We start from the raw sequence: 20,113 nt of genomic DNA, 5'->3' as shown, positions 1-20,113 counted from the left end.
TGTAAAAGGGAAAAGTCCTTAAAATTGAGCTCAGAATTAAGCTGTTTATTTTTCACTTCTCCTAAAAGTAATAAAATGGGCAATTTCAAAGACAAGCCTTGAAACTATCCTCACTTCAGTATTGCACTGTGATGGAAATGCTTTCACATAGAATTCACAATGTATAAGAGAGGGGTGACCAATACTGCTGGATAGCAGACATAGCTAGCATTGTGCAGGTAACCCAACGTGCATCAGACAGCTACACAATTTAAATGGTAAAGTGTGAAGCAGGCTGGGTTCTGGTCTTCCCCAAACCAAAAATTACTCCTGCTTACTTGCCTTTTCCTTCAGGAAACAGAATCAAATATATTTCAGACAACAGATGCAGTTTAAATAAGATTAGCTAACAGCTGTCATATTCAGTGTTACATCCAATACTACATAAAAATGAAAAAGTAGCAGACAGGAATATTACTCATGTTTTCATTTTAATAATGGTTTTAGCCAAAAGTGTAGCTTTGAATATCTTTAGCTAATTGTGAAAAAGTGAAGAAGTTGGGAAGCAACCTCACTTTGAACACAAGTTTAAAGCTGTGGCTTGGCCTATCTGCTTTCAAACTCTCCATTACCTTGCCAATGTTTAAATAAGAAGGTACCATTTTAAAATAAAAGTCAGCCTTTAAAATTAGGTGGATGATGTACTGTAGTAGCCTAACTTTGATTCAAGGAGAAAGATGAAATGTTTTTATAAAGTAAACAAAACACAAAAGTAAACTGAAATTCTTAAAAATCACTGTAGGTATATATAATTAATATTCTCATCAACATTTAAAACTATTGAAAATAAGGTTGCCACCTTACCTTTTTTGGACTGGTGTACCTGGTTTTAAACAGGTTTTCCTCCAGTCTCCCAAGTTTCTGATCCTCTTATTCAGTTTTCTGCTTTATTGCTCTCCTACCTTCATGCTGAATACCGAGTCACTCCTGCCTTCTGCTTTTCTTGGCAAGAGGCAGAGAAAGATTTTAATTTCGGTAGTCAGAGTGACAGAACAACAAAGCACAGCAGATAGAAGAGCTTAATTCTTCCCCAAGAAAAAAAAAATACATTTGTCCCACAAAGGTCTGCAAAAATTTCCAAAGGCACCTCTTTTCCCCAGTTTTTGCCTGAAAGCAAGATGGCAATCTTAATTGAAAAGGGATGATAAAAATTTTTAATAACTTAAAAAATCATTTTTATATAAAGCAGCAAAAACATTTTCCTCTGCAGAAAGAGAAATGTTAACAAAGAAACACACCAATGTAAATGCACTGTTCATAAACGTCTGCTAATTTTAATTTCACAATAAAGTCAAACTTTATTTTATGACTATTCTTTAACCTCATCAGCACTGTCTGAAGAAGATTCTTTGGCATCTTCAGTCTCTTTGTTGATTTCCTCTTGATTTAGATTTTCATTTTCTGATTTGGTCCCATTAAGTAAAGCGTTTTCACCATTTACAAACCCATTCTCTGTGACTTCTGCATCAATTGTTTCAACAATCTTTAAGTCCCCTTGTTCCTCTGCTTCCTCCTCTAGGTTTCTCAAGACAATTGGGAGTCTAGAGTCTGCCACAGTGTTTTCTAGCAAAGCAATATTACTCTCTTCATATTTAGGAAGTAAGGCTCCTTCTGCCATTTGTCTGCTATAGTACTCTCTGTTAGCAGCTGCACTCTTCACGGCTTTCTCCAAAATCTCTTTTTCACCTAAACGCAATTTAATAGCCATTGTCGCATGGAAGGTAAGGTCATGAGTCTCCAAGAAGGATTTATCATCCTGGAAGAAAAATAAATGATTATTAATAAAATCCATCCAACTTTTGTCTTGTGTGGCAAGGTGGGCCTGTTTTGCCCCGTGGGTCTGCGCTCCTTACGGCTATGCCGGTGGTGTGGCTGGGTGGGAGCGGGGGGGACCCAGGGACCCTGCGAGGAGTAGCCTCAAACAGCTTAGTCCAAGGGGCTACTACCTTCCCTGGGTTGCTCTTCTGTAGCCCCCCCGGCTTGTGGCTCCCCTTCAGGCTCTTTGGGGCCGGTGTCCTCTGGTCTTGGTTGCACAGGCTCCTTCTTACCTCCCGTGGCTGGGTGCTCTCGCTACACCTACACTAGCTCCACCACCGGCTCCACACCTTGCAGCAGCTCAGCTCAGCTCAGCTCCTCTACTGACTCCACACCTTGTAGCAGCTCTACTCAACTCCCTCTCAGCTGCCCCCATCTGCCTGACTGGGAGGCTTTTAACTGCTGGGACAAGTTCCTTGATTGGCCCCAGCTGGCCTGATTGGCCTAATTGTCCTGGAGTGGCCGCAGCTGGACTGATTGGCCTAATTGCCCTGGAGTGGCCGCAGCTGGATCACCCAGGGAACAAAGATTTGCTAAGCCTGGGGCTGATATATATGCCTTCCAGCACCCTCCTATAGCCATCAGGGCTGGCCCCATCACACTTGCAATAACAAAGGCTCGAGATCTTGTAAGCTGATCCACACAGGCAGATTTTTGTGCCTGTATGGAGCCCTACCGAAGTCCATGGGAATCCCTAAAGGAGCCCAAGTCCCTCCCACACAGATCAGCTTGTAGGAACCCAAGTCAGTAAGTTTTACGGACAGCTATAGTGCAAGTGAATAAAAAGTGACACACTTTCTGGATACATTAGTCTAAGTAAATCATTTGGAAAATATAGAATAGCAAATTAGAAATGATTCCACATTTTACTAGTGGAAAAACAAGGAGAAAATTTACAGAATCATAAAAACAAATTAATACAGATTGCTAAAATCTTACCTACTTTATTTTCTTTGGCTAGTCCACATAAATTATACTTTTAAAAATGTGAAAAAAATGAATGGTCAGATAACTAAGATAAACTCGATTAAAAAAAAGATTTTAGGTGGGGGGGGAAGAGGGAAGGAGAATGAAGTTTTGTTTTGCTAGAATCACCATGCCGAAACCTCAAGACAGACTGTACAGAATTACAAGTTTTTGGTACTTTTACCTCCACAGTGGTTTTATAGGTTTTCAAAAGAAGGGATGCTCTGGCTTCAAGGAACGTCCAAAGTTTAACCTCATTGTCCCAGCTAACTGGAAACTCAGAGTTGCCCAGAGTGAAGATTTTGTCAATAGCATGCTCTCCTATTAAATGTTCTTTCAACTCTTCTGCAATAATTATGAAGAACAGTATGTTAAGAACAATCTCACCTTTCACTACGGTAGCTGACAAAACTTAGAAAGCTTCATTTTCAATAACTATTTTATATTGCTTGAAAAAAAATCTTCTCCACTTAAAAGGAGTGATCCAACAATCTGGCTATTTCTAGTACTCCCCTCAAGGAAGCATCTTGAGGTTAGCAGAAAAAGGTATCCTTCAGTTCATTCTTACATAAGGTCATGAACATTTTGGCTTACTGTACACATCATAACTCTTATTTTGCATGTCAATTACAGATATATTGTCACATATAATCCTTGATCGTGATAAGCAGAACACAGGAGGTAATACTTTAGAGCTGGGTGTACTTATACACAGTATCCCTGAAATGTTTCTTTTATTGTATATATAGCCATAGAGAATTGTTCTTCTACCATTAAAGGTTATTTTTTTCAGTAGCAAAACTGAAGACTGTTGGTCAAAAGACATCCATCAAATGTGCCTCATATAGAAAATGTCAACTGGCTTGTGACAGCATTATGTAAATTCCATTAATCTTAATCTTTTAATTACCAAAACTCTCTCCTGCAAAGCAGCATGTCAAAGTTCAAATTAAACAATACAAAAGTTGAGGTTCGCATTTTATACAATAGACTTCAGTGACACATATGTAAGTTTCATTTGTTGATGGAAGAGTTACTAAGGCAAGGAACTTCTCATTAATGGATCAATGATTCATGTCACACCGCTCCTCAGTGAGCAGTTTAAATATAGACAATAACTGCAGTTTTCATACTGAGTGTCTAGGACATATACTTCAATTGCACACCAGTAAACTCTAGGTATATTTTCTCCAAGAGAAAATTCACCAATCCTTTCACATCCCACAAGAATTACATTATTATGTAATCATTTTGGTGACATCCCTTTGAAATTAAAAGAAGTTCAGTACCAAACCCCACACTAGTTTAGAATTCTAAATGAAGCACAAATGTGCATGCCAATAGTATCCCACAAACTTTCAGCATATGAAGCAGCAACAGCTCTTCAAAGATTAGAGCGTATACACACGAACCACTCCTCCCACTATCTTCCCCCATAAAGCCATATATATATATATATATATATATATATATATATATATATATATATATATATATATATATATCAAAATGAGTTACAGTCCCAAAGTATAGCGTTTCTGAGGGCAATATCAGCTATTAAAAAAGCTCATGTCACAAGAACACAGGTGATAATGCAGACATATACTTACTATTTATGAATTTAGGGTTAAAGTATCATAGTTAGTTTAAATGTACAAAGATTAACACCTTTGACGTATCAGAAATCCTTCAATCCACTCCTGCAACCCTCAAAAAATTATAAGACCATTATATGATAAAGTGATATATGAAATGAAAAAGGCCTCCACCCAACCATAAAGTAGGTAAATAGATATATTTGGTGGGAGTCTTATAAATAATTCACTAATCATGAAACGAATACTATTGAAAAATGGGACACTGCTATCTAATTCACATACTTTTTAATTACATGGGAGGGGCTGTCTGAAGATGGCGAAGGTAGATGAGGAGTTAGGGATGTGATAACAAAAACCGCCTTATGAAAAACTACAGAGCCCCCTTTTATCAATACTACCTTAATAAAAATAAAGGTTTTTTTAAAAAATCCAATGAGATGGGAGCACAGTGAAGTAATTACATTAAGTGTATTACATCTTCTTAGTTGAACAAAATAATACAATACAATACATACATAAAACTCAACATGCCTCTAGTGTTCCTGCAGGCATCCAGGTTCATAGCAACTCAAATTCGCAGATATGGTTGCTCTCCCTGCTGTGAAATGAACGGTTCTTACCTGTAACCTCCAAAAACATAGGTTTTTGGATTATTTTCATAAATGCAAGTGCAACAGCATATGCAAAATTAGGCACATAACTGGGCCTAACTAGCAAACAGTTGTGATTGTACCCACCAATGAAGTTATTGCATGCATAAATTAGGTGAACAGTTAATAACTGTACACATTTTTCCTGGTACAACTACACACGTGCATATTTGAAAGTTAAGCTCTGAAAGTCTACTTCCCAAGCCAAGTTCATTTAGACTATGAGTGACCAAAAATGTTGATTTAAATGTTCAAATTGCCAACTTCGAGGTGTGTCCCTGATTTCTGCTATAGTGCGGCATTTTCCAGTTCCATTCCCAGAAGAATCTGGTGGTAAAGGCTGAAATGCTGTCACTATAAGCATGTGGCAAACTTCTGGGTCTCAGATGACCTTGCACCGTGGGCCACTTTTTAACCTTTGAATAAATAAGACTGCAGAGCAAAAGCCATCTAGCACCATCACAAGAAGGAAAAAAGGCAGTGGTGATGTACTATATGGTACCCTTCAAAATGAGCACATTTACCACATCTGCTGCTTTGAGAAGAAAGTCCCCCCAAAATTCTCAGGCTGTCAGCAGACTCCTAATACCACACAACCCAAGAATGTGGACTGATGCAACTTTACATACTTTTAGAACACTCAACATCCCCTAATGTTCTATTAATTTAAGAATGTTACATAAGAGAACCATGTTCTATTCTGTGTTCTTTCCACACAAACAGATCCCTTTTCAATTTTCTCCTTAAAACATTCAGTTTAAAGTTTTCTAGTTTTGTTTCATATGAACATCTCTTATCTTCCCATTTAAAAAACCTCCATCAATATGGATTTTCATGAATGTTTTACCTTCACTCATACAAAACACTCGAAGGAAAGCCAGAAGCTGGGCGGAGATTGGAGGCTCAGTGGAGTGCAAGGCAAAAACACTGGACCTGACCAAAAAAAAAAGTGAATATGAATTAGACTGTGGTAGCTTCAACATGAAACCTTTAATGTATCATAATGTGGCATCTGAGTAGATTCTGAAAAAAATATGAGGTCACACCAATTTCAGAGTCTGAACTGAAGAAATTTCTCCAACCTGTCCCAGAAAAAGAACAATCAGTTCTCCACAGGACAGGCAGTTTTACACTTACAATGACTTTTTATATGGTTTTCATAATAAATTCATGCTTGGTTTTAATAGCCAGATGAGTAATATATATATAAATAAAAGAATAATCTTACTTAAGTGCTGGTTTCAAAATGTTAACCAGCAGTATTATGATTGTTTCAATATCAGTCAATCAATTATTGACATATTCAACAACAGAAGGGCCTGGATAATAGCTTCCATTAGGATTGTTCCTTTACCCCTGGGGAAACAATGTTTCATGATTGCTGCCCACCCTGCTATGGCCTGACCTAACAACAGTTTATACTAAGGAAAAATAGTTGAAACAACTATAGTTGACAAATTGAGCATTGCAGGACGTCTGGAGAAGGGAGAGGGAAGAAATAAAAGTCACTCATTGGTTCACATTTAACTCTTTCACCTTTTTTACCCAAGTACTTATTAAAGCAAATGAAATTTCCCCTTGTAGACACACCAAACTAGATTATATAGATCTGAACAGTTCACTAAACTTCATTATATAGCAAATGAAAAACACTGTGAAAAACAGACAAGGTATTAAGCCTAAGCAAACTATTGCAGAGCAATTTTAATAATCCACTACTGGACTCTGTACATTTTGAAATATTTTAAGCATAAAAGAAAAAATTCAGCTCATTCTGTTTTACTTACGTTGGAATGCCAGCACGAGCTAAGACCTCTGCCTTCATAGCATACAGCCTGTCACTTTTACTCACTCCAAGCTTTATTTTCACTCTGTCATGTGAATTATTATCAAAGAAAAAACCACTGTGGATCACAAATTCAGCATTCGACCGAGTGCCATAAAAAATGTAAATCTAAAAGGATGAAAAGAGAAGTGAAGGGATGGGAAGGGGGAAAGCTTAAGATTAACTCACAAAACTGATGTTAAGTGGAAAATTATTTACTGAAAAAAGTTATATTGTCATGAAATACAATATGTATGCGGTTATAAGACTGAAATGCAGGTTTATTTTCATTTAACGATTCAAAATATCAAGAGTTGCCATAAGACTCCAAGGAAGTTGTGCAATGTGTTCAAAATTTCCATATAGTTGAAATGGGCCTGTTATTTTATACCCTGCATGCTAGGGGAAACAACTGTTATGGTGTTTAGGATATTTAATATCATACAAAGACATCTTGTCGGTATTCAGCGGATGCTTTCTATATTATCCCCATTTTCTCACACTTTTTCTAAATCAAGTTTGTACTTTAAGACTATATTTATTCACCATGTTCCTCTGGCTTATAAAAATATACTTCATATTTATATTATGATAATGTCTGTTGTTCAAGCGCCCATACAAACATAAACATGTAAACTGTAAGAGGCAGGAAACAATATAAAATGCCAGATTAAGCAGCATACAGAGCAACAAGGGTTTTAAAAGAACTGAGAGTTAAAAAAAAAAAAATCACTAAAAGTTCATATTGCAATTTTTTCACCTAGCATTCGGCTGTATAAAGATCTTGGTACAGCAAGCCACAACATTAGCTGTTGCATTCTGAGCCACAAGGACTTTTCTTTGATAATGCAATTGTCAACAGAAATCAGACATTTATCTCATACAAAGATCCAATACAATCATTGCCTTTATAGATAAAAACAATGTCCTAGTTACAGATTCCTAAAGGAGCTTGAGTTCATCTTTTTAAAAAGTCAGTGTCTGTCTGTCTCTCTATCTATCTGAAAGCCTGTTAATGATTTAGATTCTTAAATAAGTTTGCATTATAAAGGTAATGATTCTATGCATGATAGTTCTATGATACACAGATATGAGACACAGACCTAGGCAAGCCTTGGATATGATTAATACATTCATAGATTTTAAAGCCAGAAGGCACCATTGTGATCTAGTCTGACCTTCTGCATAACACAGGCCACAGGATTTCCCTGTACTAATTCCTACTTCAAGTCCAACTACAGAATATCTTTTAGAAAAACATGAAGGATAAGAAAGGGATATATCCGTTAAACATTCTTTTGAGCACAAAGGTTGTACTCCAAGGAGAAAGCAGAACTAGAGAGGAGTTCAAGTCCTGCACTCATCTATGAGTGCAAGGAACCTGCTTGGGAACCAAGTGTCAGAACACATGATCCAAGCCCCTGTCAGTCAAGGAAACTCCATGCAGAGGCTGTTTATATACTAGCTCAATCAGCTCAGTTCTTCAAGTTTTACAGGACAGATGCTTCTCATCTTTAGAGAAATACTACTTTTTAACAACTTCGTGCATTAATTCTTAATAGACTGGATGTGACAGATCTGAGGTCAGCATCTTTCCACTCATATCTGCAGAATACATCCTGGAGTTAACGCACGCCTTTTCTACATTACACTGAATTGATGCTGAACACAGCTTAGTTTATCCTCTGATCAGTGAACAACTATATTCAGCATCCAAGGCTACAATTCCAGCTAAACTGTGCTCAACACCATTTCATCTGTACCTGTTTTCAGCAATGGGCACTTTTCCTGGTGTAGGCAAAGCTTTAGAGTCTTGGGCCTTCTGTTTTAATGGTTGGACCAATTAGTCTCAGTCCAGGATGACTACTTTCAGGCTCCTTTCTCATTCTGACTAAGCTCTTGGGGCACACAACACAGGCCAAACATCTCCTGGACGAATGGTCTTTGCCTACTGGGATGTTGATAACAACACCTCTTCTTACCTGTTGATTGGACAAGTACTAGGCTATCACAAACTAGTTAAATAAAAACTAAGTAAGAAATGTCAAACAGAAAAAAGCACTGAACAAAACCAAAAAGGAGAGTTCCGCCACCTGCTGTTGCTGATGGAAACCAAGGCATTGAGTGCAGTTTTGGGTATGGACCTTTAATAACCACAGCTAAAATTTCTAAATCAGTGGCTTCTATGTATACACTCCCCAGTGATTAAATATATGAAATGGCTGTTATTCAGGAGGAAGCATACAACTCCTACAGTGGCGAGCTGAAAATGATCATGTGACAAAGAATGTATTTTGTTCATTTATTTTGACAACTGCTGTGTAGTTTATTTAGCTTTACTAGTACTTTATGAAGTATTATCCACATACAACAAAACCTTGGTTATACAAAGGCCTTACCCACAGGACTCTGCTATTAAATCTTTGCAGAGAAATACTGAGCATCACTTTTTGTGCAGATTAGCAAGGCTCTACTGCAACTAATTAAAACATCTGAGTTTAGTTATCAAGTAGACAAGGAGTAGTTTGTGTGAAATCTTCACTCTCTTCATCAAGTCAGTTGTATGCACAACATTTCTGCATAAAACTTCACCAAAGAGCCATGGAATAGATAACTGACTCACATTACCTGTTCTCCAGCCTTAAAATCCTGAAGCGCTACACACTCACAACGGTCATCTTCTAAATTGTAGCCAGTAGTAATCTACCCAAGGGAAAATAAAAGTAATGAGTCTTTAGAATATTACATTTCTTTCCTCCCCATTTTCATAAAGCTGCCTTTTACTGGAGATGGATATTATCTAAAGTAATTGCACATGCTGCTTTTTCTTCACCTGACGTAACACAGTTGGTACTAAATGTTTTATGAATCTTAAGCAATCATTTCTTAGTTAGGAACATTAAATGTCTGCACTAGAGAAGAGCAAGGAAAGAAATTACTTACCTGAAGTAAATGGAAAGCTCTGAGGGAAGTACCCTCCATAGACCAACACTTGCTGGTCCCTTGCTAAATCCAGTACCTTATTATAAAGTTCTTGCATTTTAAGTCACTCCTGTGAGGCACACTGGAGTGCTGAACTGAGTGTGTTATATTCTGTGTCAGACCCTTCAACTATCAGTGCATTTTCGATCTCTCTCAATGAAAGAGGAGTGGATAACTGTGGATCTTTAGGGGATACCAACTTCAGAGAACTCCAATTAACTTTAGATAAAGGAATTATCTGCAAGTAAAGTTATTATTCTCAGATACTGAAGGGATTTTTTGTGTGGGAGCAGACGGGGGGGAATGGGAGGGAGGGGAAGGGAGGATTTTTTACCATACCCTGAATACATTTCTTTTAAAAATAATGAAAATAAAAACGCTCATATTAATAAGATATTCTAAAATGTTTTTTTTTAAAGTTAAATCTGGTATGCTTTTGAGTAATCATATTCAATATGGAAACTATACCATAAAGGATTCAGAGACCATGCGAGACATAAGAAAGCTGTGCAATCAACAACTTTTGTGACAAGTATTCTGAATTTAGTCTACACAACTACACTGTAATAAAATAGGTTGTGGACCTGTGGGACAAACTGCAAAAAGCCACAGATTTTCTCTCTAGTAAGTTCCTTTGGCTTCGTTAGAACTTTGTTTTCATTTACAGAGATTATGTCTGAACACAGGTACTATACTGTGACTGCCATCTTGGATTTGCTCTGTCTGAGGAGAGAGCCCCTTAGGCTGCATTGAAAGCTTAGTTGGCAGTTTACATATTAAAAATTTTACACCGCTTGCATACTCAATCATGCATTTGTAAGCCAAAACAATGCTTTCAAAGTGACCACAGGGAACTCTTCTCAGACAGTGCAAATCCAAAATGGCAGTCATAAACAGGGCCATATGGAACATATATAATGGCACTGTACATATATGCCACAGCTCAAACACACAGTAAATTAATTTGTGATGCTTCTGCAAGTCCTTTGTACACCTTCTCTGTAACCTAGAAGGGACCATTCTGATCATCCAGTTTGACCTGCTGCGTAACACAGGTCACAGTCACCCAGAGATTCCTGCATTCAGCCATGTATTGCACTGGGTCAATTGCTGCTGAAGTAAAGCACATCTTACAAAAAGACATGACAGCTAGATTTAAAGACTTAGTGCTAGAGGATTTACCACACCCGTGGGTAATCTTTTCCAGTGGTTAAATATTATCCCTATTAAAAAATGTGCATCTCAATTTCAGTGGCTATTTTCTCAAAATTTCCTCCCCCAGTGACAAAAGGAAAACCTTGATACTATCTCAAAAGCTTCATGTGTCTTACAGTTTCCTTAGTAGTATACTTCATAAACTAAAAGAAACATTTACAACATTTAAAAAAACCCTTAAAATCTTCTAAAAATATTGCAAGGAGAGAATTTGAAGCATCTGCGGATTCCTAGATGGAGGCAGAAGAATTCTGTATGTCTGAGTGTGTTTCACTAGACTGCCAAACTTTTAAAAATAACAGCACTTCTAATGGACTACTCTGCAAAGTCCCATATAGTGCTAGACTCATGATTTACAAAGTTAACAAAGACAGGAGAAATAGTAAGAAAAGGAGCACTGGAGCTGCTTCCTTTTCCAGAAGATTGATAAGTTGTGTGTCCTTTTAGATGCACTGCTGGAGCAGGCCAGTTCATGAATATCAAGTTGTGTAGGGACAGGTGTAGGGGCAAAGAGTAGTAAGGATGGCCCCAACCCAACAGGCAAAATTTAGTTTATTAATTCAAAGCTTTATTAGCACCCATAATGAACTTTTGACTGTCAAAATACAACCCCACTGAAGAATAAAAGACAGTTACTAACCTTCTGTAACTGTTGTTCTTCGAGTTGTGTTGCTCATGTCTATTCCAAGTAGGTGTGTGCGCACCGCATGCACAGTCCGCTGGAAAGTTTTCTCCTAGTGGAACCCATTGGGTTGGCTCTGAGCCCCTTAGAGTCGTGCCTTCATGGTGCCCTGTATAGGGCTCTGCAACCCTCTTACCCTTCACTCTTACCCTTCAGTTCCTTCTTGCCGGCTAGCTCCAACAGAGGGGTAGTGGGTGGGTCTTGGAACGGACATGAGAAACACATCCAAAGAACAACAGTTGAAGAAGAAAAGACTGTTACTAATCTTCTTGCTCATGTCGATTCCAAGTAGGTGACTCAAGCTAGACCATAGAAGGAGGGATCGGAGTTCAAAGTCCCACAGATTGCAGTACTGCTTTACCAAAAGCAGCAGCCTCTCTGGCATGCTGGGTAAGGGGAAGTGATCCATGATGAAATTCATTGGGAAAAAACCGGTAGCCCTTTCATTCTGTCTGCTACTGCTACAAACAGCTGGGTTGTTCTTCTGAATGGCTTGGTTCTCACAGTGTAGAAGGCTAAGGCACACCTGACATCCAACTAATGCAGTCTATGCTCTCTACTACTAGCATGCGGTTTCGGGAAGAAAACCAGGAGAAATATGTTCTAGTTCACATGGAAGTGAGAAACCACCTTTGGTAGGAATGCTAGATGAGGGTGAAGCTGTACCTTATCTTTAAAGAAGGTAGTACAGGGAGGCTCCGATGTAAGCGCTTTGAGCTCAGATACTCTCCTGGTGAAGGTTATGGTTATGATAAAGGCCACTTTCCAGGCTTGGTAGAGAACTGAGCAAGTTGCTAGAGGCTCAAATGGAGCCCTGTCAGCCTTGAGAGAACAAGGCTGAGGTTCCATTGGGGGACCGGTGAACATGTAGGAGGATACAGCCTGTCTAAACCTTTCAGGGAACTTGCAAGCAAGGGATTAACGAAGACCGAGCATCTGTCCACCCAGGGATGGAATGCTGAAATGGCTGCCAGGTGGACCTTAATTGATGACCCCAACAGACTTGCTGTTTCAGATGTAGAATTGAAGCCGGCATGGAATGGATATCCTTCGGAGCAGTCCAGACTGAAAATCTCTTCCATTTAGCTAGGTAAGTTTCCCTAGTGGAGGGTTTCCTACTACTGAGGAGGACCTCTTTAACCTGTTCTGAGCATGCTTGTTCCATGGGGTTCAGCCATGGAGCTTCCATGCCATGAAGTGCAGTGACTTGCAATTGGGGTGCCTCAAGATGCTGTGCTCCCGAGTGATCAGGTCCAGGAGCAGAGGTAGAGTGACAGGCGTGTCCACTGAGAGGTTAAGGAGCGTGGTAAACCAGTACTGATGAGGCCAAGTGGGGGCTATCAGAACCCGCTGACCTTTCTTGTCTGATCTTCACCAGGACCCTGTAGATTAGAGGGCTTGGAGAGAAGGCATGAAACATTTGGTCACGGGATGAGAAAAGCATCTGTGATGGACCCTGGACTGTGGTTCTGGAAGGAGCAGAACTGCAAGCACTTCTTGTTGAGCTTTGTGCAAATAAATCCATGCAAGGAACACCCCACCGATGGAAGACACTGCTCAATACGTCTGGGCAGATCGACCACTTGAGGGTAAGGAAGAACCTGCTGAGGTTGTTGGCCAATGTATTCTGAATCCGGGGCAGGTATGATGCTTCAAGGTGGATCGAACAAGCGATGCAGAAGTCCCACAGTGTGAGCGCTTCCTGGCACAGGGGAGAGAAGTGAGCTCTACCCTATTTAGCTAATATAACAGTGATGTTCTATATGTTAGAACCAATGCGACCTTGTCCTGCAAGTGACCTTAGAAGGTTTGACAAACCAGAAGCACAGCCCTCAACTCTCTCACGTTGCTATGAAGCAAAAGCTCTGGTTGGGACCAGAGACATTGGGTCTTGAGGTCCCCTAGAGGAGCTCCCCGACCCATCGCTGATGCGTTCATTACCAGACACAGAGAAGGCTGGGATGCCAAGAAGGGGACTCCTGCACATGCAACATGAGGATCGCACCACCAATATAGGGTCTCTAAGACTGAGGGAGGGGCGCGAGACTACCTTGTCTATGTTGCCATGAGCTGGGTGATAAACTAAGGCTAGCCAAGCTTGCAGCAGTCTCAGGCATAGCCTTGCACGTTGTACAATGTAAGTGGCGTGCTGCCATAAGGCCCAGCAACTTTAGGCAATTCCGAAGACAGTAGTTCAAGTTCTATATCATGTCACAAAGGGTCAGGAAACGAGCCTCCAGCAGGGATGCCCTGGTTTGCCCACAGTCCAACACAACCCCAATGAATTCTATCCTCTGGGTGGGTGCAAGCATCGACTTCTGCTCACTGATCATAAGACCCAGCCTGTCAAAGATGGCCCTTATTAGACTTATGTCTGCCCCTACCTGTGCACTGGTGCATCCCTTGACCAATCAGTCATCGATGTAGCGGTATACTTGCACTCTCTTCTTCCTCAGAAAGGCTGTGACCACCAACATACATTTGGTGAAAACACAGGGGAGGGCCACAGATAGTCCAAAAGGCAGGACAGTGTCTGATTGACTATGAACTGGAGAAACCTCCTGCGTTGCGGGAAGATGGCTACATGGAAATATGTGTCTTTCAAGCCAAGGGCAGCATACCAATCGCTCGGATCCAGAGAGGGAATGATGGAGGCCGGAGAGACCATGAAGAATCTCATTTTCTTCATGAATTTGTTGAAGTTTCGCAGGTCGCGAATAGGGCAAAGCCCTCCCTTGGCCTTCGGGATTAGGAAGTAACAGGAATAGAATCCCTTCCCCTTTAGCTCCCGAGGGACCTCTTCTACCGCTCCTATTCTTAGAAGAACTTGCACCTCTTGTTGAAGAAGTTGCTCATGAGAGGAGTCCCTGAAGGGGGGCAGGGAGGGAGGGGGATGGGAAAGGAGAGGGAGCAGAAAATTGAAGCGAGTATCCCAGCTTCACTGTGCATAGGACCCATTGATCTGATGTGATCTCGGACCATGCATGGTAAAAGTGGGATAATCAGTTCAAAAATAAAAAATGGTGCAGATCCGAGTCTGTGATTGGTACGCTGTCCTCAGGCGTACCCTCAAAAAGTTTTCTTTGCCCATGAGGACTACTGTTTTTGCCCAGCGTCTTGGTTAGAAAAATGGGGGGGAGGGCTTTCCTTCTGTTATTCCTGCCCCTTCTATGATTGTAATCTTGTCTCGGTTGGCCTTGGTAGAAATGGGGCATGGGCTGCAGCTTGAACAGTTTCTTCTGTGGTGCTGGTGTATGTAGCCTGCGGGACTTTAGTGTGTCTCTGGAGTCTTTTAGGCTATGAAGCTTGGAGTCCATTTGACAGGACAAGAGGGCTTGTCCCTCAAAAGAAAGGTCCTAAATGGCAAATTGGACCTCAATAGGGAAACCCAGAACCTGAATCCAGGAGCTCCTCCTCATGGCAATGCCGGACGACAGAGTGCCATCTGAAGCAGGTTCTTTGTAACAATTTCCCCCATCTTTGACTATAGCTGCAAATTCAAACTTGAATTCCAGTGGTAAAGAACCTTTGAAGTTCTCCACTGATTGCCAGGAGTTAAAGGCATGCCTGCTAAGGATGGCCTGCTGATTTGTGATCCAAAGTTGGAGTCCCACAGCGGAGTACACCTTTTATCCAAAGAGCTCCAACTTCTTGGTATTGTTAGCCTTTGGCGTGGGGCCTTGCTGCCCTTGCCTCTCTCTCTCATTGGCAGACGCCACCACAAGCTATCCTGGCAGGGGGTGGGTAGAGAAGTGCTCATGGTCCTTAGAGGGTACAAAGTACTTCCTCTCTACCATTTTTGCTGCCTTGAAAGTTTCAGGTGTGGAGGGAATCTGCAAATTCTCCTCGCACCTCCCTTTCCAGGGAGTCCATGGGCACTGGACTCAATTAGCCCCTCCCTTGGGACTGGAGTCAACAGTGCCATGCCTTCTGGTTCAGGGCTCAAGTGGCCCAGTGCAGGTTGCACTTTTCTCCCTTCCTTGTGCACAGAGGACTTCATCATTGGTGAATGTCCTCGGGTCCATTCTCTTCTTTTTATGTGACACCGAAGAGTGGGAGTGATGCCGTTATCCTCCACATGCCCAGGCCTTTTGGTGCCGGGGAAGCATGCTGGTGCTATGACTCTTTGGGTGCAGAGTCCTTCCTAAAGCAGCTTCTCCCTCACCAATGCCAGTTCACTCCTCACTGAGGCCAAGGTGCTTGGCCTCTGTTCTTCGCGGCTCTCCATGGGCTCTAGATTCCATAAGAAGGAATTTCAGTTTCTGGCTTTGCTCTTTTTGGGTCCTAGGGTGGAAGCCTCTGCAGATCTTACAATGAGCCTGCTGATGTGATTCTCCTAGGCACTTGAGGCAGGAGGAGTGCGGGTCGACTCTGGGCATACGTTTCTTGCAGGACCCACAAGGCTGGAAGCCAGGCATGCCTCATTTCCGGGCCAGGAAGGGGAAGAAAAAACAGACTGCTCAATAAGCGGGAGTACTCTACCCTACACTACAGTATCTACAACTATTTCTGAACTATTTACAGGTACTCAACAAGACAAAGGCAAAAGGGGAAGCACTTGCAATGCAAGAGAACACCGTTGTGTTCCAGCAACCATCATGGGCGGTAAGAAGGAACTGAAGGGGCGGAGAGTCGGCAGAGCCCTATATAGGACACCTTGAAGGCGTGACTCTAGGGGGCTCCAGAGCCGATCCTATGGGTACCACTAGGAGAAAACTTTCAGGTGGACTGTGCACGTGGCGTGCACGCACCTACTTGGAATAGACATGAGCAAGCACTCGAAGAAGAACAATGAAAATGAACAATGAGAAATGCACAAAAACAAACATTTCTTTAACAATTGTTCTTAGATACAGGCTGATCTAATTAGCAGTGTCAGAAGCAAGAAAAAGCTGGATGGACCTAATGCCAGCTAAAACCAAAAGAGTATTTTATAATTTAGCATGTGGAAAAAAAGACTTGTGGGATAAAGCAATACTAGGGACTGACTGAAAAAGGCAGTTCAACACTACACCTTTGGAATAGACACTGGAAAATGCAACACCATATTTTTCATACATTCATACAGTGAATCAAGTGTGCACTTGCTGTATTTTATTGGGATGAGCTACAATCAGAGCAAAGGGACTCTGCTCCGACCCCCACAAGCCTACTATTATGCATGATGCTGGGTAGATTAGTAAAAGTGATCTTTGTGGGTATTCCTCCTACTTCTGATCCTTTAAATAACCTAAACTCGTATTGAGAAGAAAGAGTTCTAACAGAGCTTTTTTATTTGAGCAGAGCCAATAACATTTAGCTCCTAAAATCTGCAGCTTCTTTCTTTGTTTATGTAAACTACTCAAATGTAAGTAATACGAACAACTGATAAGAGACCTCTCCACTTTATCCTCACAGTTCTGGGTCCATAAGCTGCCTCTGCACCAAGTCTATTCATGAAGCAGCATAACAAAAAATTACTTTACCAATATCAGCAGAAGCTTGAAATAATTAAAACAACCTGTTTGACCTTGCTTTTAGTATGGGCTAGCTATGTTTACGTTTTTTCTTAGAAGCATCATTTTCCTTCCTTCCCTTTTTTTAAATCCCAACTTTTAAAAGCAGTCATTAAGGACCATCTAGTAAACATGAACAAGCCTCTACAATAGTGTCAAGGAAAAAGAGAGAGTTACATAAGTACTATACTTGCATCTAAGCCTTGCAGGATGTTTTTATTTTTTCAATTGTTTCATGAAGTTTACGAAATGTTGTATATTCTAAGCTAGTCAAACAGGAAATCTATCCTTGAAATAAAGTAAGAGAGCTCCTAGATTCTGCAACAAGTACGCAGTTGTGAGAGGCACTGGTTAATGAAAAAAACACATATAATAAACAAACAACAGGGAGAGTAAAAAGAGAAAAATCTTCAGGCAGGACTGAGTTCCACTGTATTTGATATAGGCAGTCATGGTAATAATCTCTCTGAAGAAACCCGCTGTATGATCTAATAAACAAAACTGCTAATATCAACAGAAAAATGCAAATAATTACTACAGCCCTATTGAGTATTTAAGTTAAACTTCACTCATGACAATACTACTTCTAACACATGCTGACATGTCCAGGTCAACGTTCCGTTACAGGGACCGGATTACTAAAATATGGACGAGCAAGTCAAATTTGCTGCTGTTTACATAAATCACCCTACCTACTGACAATATAATTTGAAAATATAAACTAAAATACACAGAAGCTTTATGGTTGGCTAAATAAACCTGGCAAATTATTCTCTTGTGAATTCTCATTTCCTCAGTTCAAGACTGACCAACCTGTTATCAAGTCAAAACTTGATCACCTATGAGCTAGGAGAAAAACTCGGGCGAGCCAAAACGTCAGCAGGTCTGACTTTCTATATACATATGCCATCTTTTAAATGTTTAATATGCCCTAAAGTAGTATTTTTGCATATGATAGCAGGGTTTCTTTGATGTACTAACAGCTGTACTGGTTTTGTTGAACTAGACTTTGTTCTTGCCATTCCTGCCTCCATAACAAAGCTCTTTGGGCATGGTTAAGAGCAGGCAGCATTGCTTAGTTGCAAATTTCTATCCACTTTCTCTTGTGGTAGCCAGAACAGAGATGTTTTGAGAGAGAGCCTCCACCATAGTCCATTTTCACATACCCAATACAAAACTATCTAGTCTTGTGAAAAGATTTGTCAGCAACACTAGATAGGGAACTTAGTATGTGTGAAGATTAGAAATATTCAAAATTCTCTGGAAAGAATTAGCCACCAAGCCTGTCTTGTATAATTGGAAATTCTTCTCAAAGCTGCATACTTGTAAAAGTGCAAGGAAAAAAGAAAAATCTATTAATGGTCTTCAATTACATATAAAAGTCTCGTAAGTATGACGGATTTTCTCACTGAAATATTTCAAGATATTTAAGAAGTTGTCACATTTCTTTAAGATGTTTGCTTTTGAGGGTCAGCAGGGAAGATTGAATCCCTGTTTTAAGAAAAGTCGGTATTAAAATGTGCAACAGTAATTGAAATGGTTTAATATATTAAGTTCTAAAGCTTCTTAGCCACATTAAAGAAATCCTTACCAGACCATTGATGTGATTACACATGTCCCATAAAGGAATCAGAGCCAAGGTAACTCGGGAACCATCTTCAGTTGGAATCTGGTTTTGTCGTGTCATAACAGAAGAAACTGCCCATCTGCAAAGAATAAAAAACTTCAAGATTTCATTGTTTAAACACAGCCAGTTGATCAGCTGCAACCCAATGAAATCAATAGTTTAGATAAGCATTTCCTGAATTATGAAAATTATCTGAGGTATTAAAAACTGGCCAGTATAATACTTTTTAAAATTAACACCTTTATCAGTCACATTTTGGGCAACTTCACATGTAAGTTGACATCTCCCTTCACAGCATTATCAGTGAAGGAAACTGCTGTGGGGAGATACCACTCCAAAGTAATGGCTCAGAACTACAAAAGGAATAAAAGATCCCTATGAGAGTTCATAAATTCCTCTTATTTGTGATATTTTATCTTTTTTTAACTCAACTCAAGCTCCTTTTATCTGGACTCGATTTCACTTCTTATGACAACTCCAAAATGCAATCAGACTTCACATGTATAGCAAGTTTTTCAGGTCTCATACCAAATATCAATTCTGTGCTGGTAAATATATGCTGGTAAAACCTTTTATGAAAAATAAGGAGGCTTATACTGCAGATTAGAAGTTATCTAAAAAGCTACCCAACACCACACTAATCTCAGGCTGTCACGTGTCATTTGGCTAAATTAACTCCTCTTCTTACAGAAAATGAATGACAATTTCTATATGACTGTTGAAACATGACACTTACTCTCTTCTTTGTTGTTTCCAAAAAAAGGAGTACCATTAAGTATCAGATACTGATGCTTTAAATGGTTTAACAACAGGTTTGGGGGTTTTCCCCCTTCTTCCTAGTCAAGCATTTTTCACTTTTCAAGATCCCCAGATTCACTTTAAAAACCAGCACACCAACCTGTAGTCATCGTACGTGAAAGAATCCTTTAAGGGAAGTTTGCTGGCATTAGGATGGGTCTGGGAAATAAAAGTGAAAAGAGAAAAAAAAATCAGAAATCAGTCAGCAGAATTTTCATTACTTAGCTGCCTAACAGAACCTAACAAGAGCCAAATGAAGCAGGAGGCGTCCAGCCGCGCTACAGAGGGATCATCATGCTATTATGCTCTCATACATCACTGTCAACTTAATTTGTTGTGCCCAGCAGCCGCCATAAATCTGTTTCTTCATATTTCAAGACTGGAACTCACAGACACCAAACAAAAATAAAAATTTAAGGTG

The 20,113-nt window shown here is 40.2% G+C and overlaps 1 protein-coding gene across 1 annotated transcript in view; it reads right to left on the bottom strand.

Annotated features, from left to right (window-relative positions):
- Positions 1 to 207: 207 nt before the first annotated feature.
- The window catches only part of SETD3 (SET domain containing 3, actin N3(tau)-histidine methyltransferase), a 70,918-nt gene continuing 51,012 nt past the window's right edge, over positions 208 to 20,113 (bottom strand). The window contains exons 7-13 of the mRNA XM_067555080.1: positions 19,793 to 19,851; positions 18,859 to 18,973; positions 9,522 to 9,596; positions 6,856 to 7,022; positions 5,916 to 6,001; positions 3,005 to 3,165; positions 208 to 1,795 (exon numbers count right to left, since the gene is read on the bottom strand). Of these exons, the coding sequence (XP_067411181.1) occupies positions 1,349 to 1,795; positions 3,005 to 3,165; positions 5,916 to 6,001; positions 6,856 to 7,022; positions 9,522 to 9,596; positions 18,859 to 18,973; positions 19,793 to 19,851 (1,110 nt within the window). The 3' untranslated portion in view covers positions 208 to 1,348. The remainder of the gene's footprint in view (positions 1,796 to 3,004; positions 3,166 to 5,915; positions 6,002 to 6,855; positions 7,023 to 9,521; positions 9,597 to 18,858; positions 18,974 to 19,792; positions 19,852 to 20,113) is intronic.

The sequence above is a fragment of the Emydura macquarii genome, unplaced genomic scaffold (assembly GCF_026122565.2).
Source record: "Emydura macquarii macquarii isolate MOO-44397 ecotype Brisbane River unplaced genomic scaffold, CSIRO-AGI_Emac_v2 contig_1551, whole genome shotgun sequence".
Taxonomy (NCBI): Eukaryota; Metazoa; Chordata; order Testudines; family Chelidae; genus Emydura; species Emydura macquarii.
Note: the sequence above shows the minus strand (reverse complement) of the source record. Positions and strands in the feature narration are given on the sequence as shown.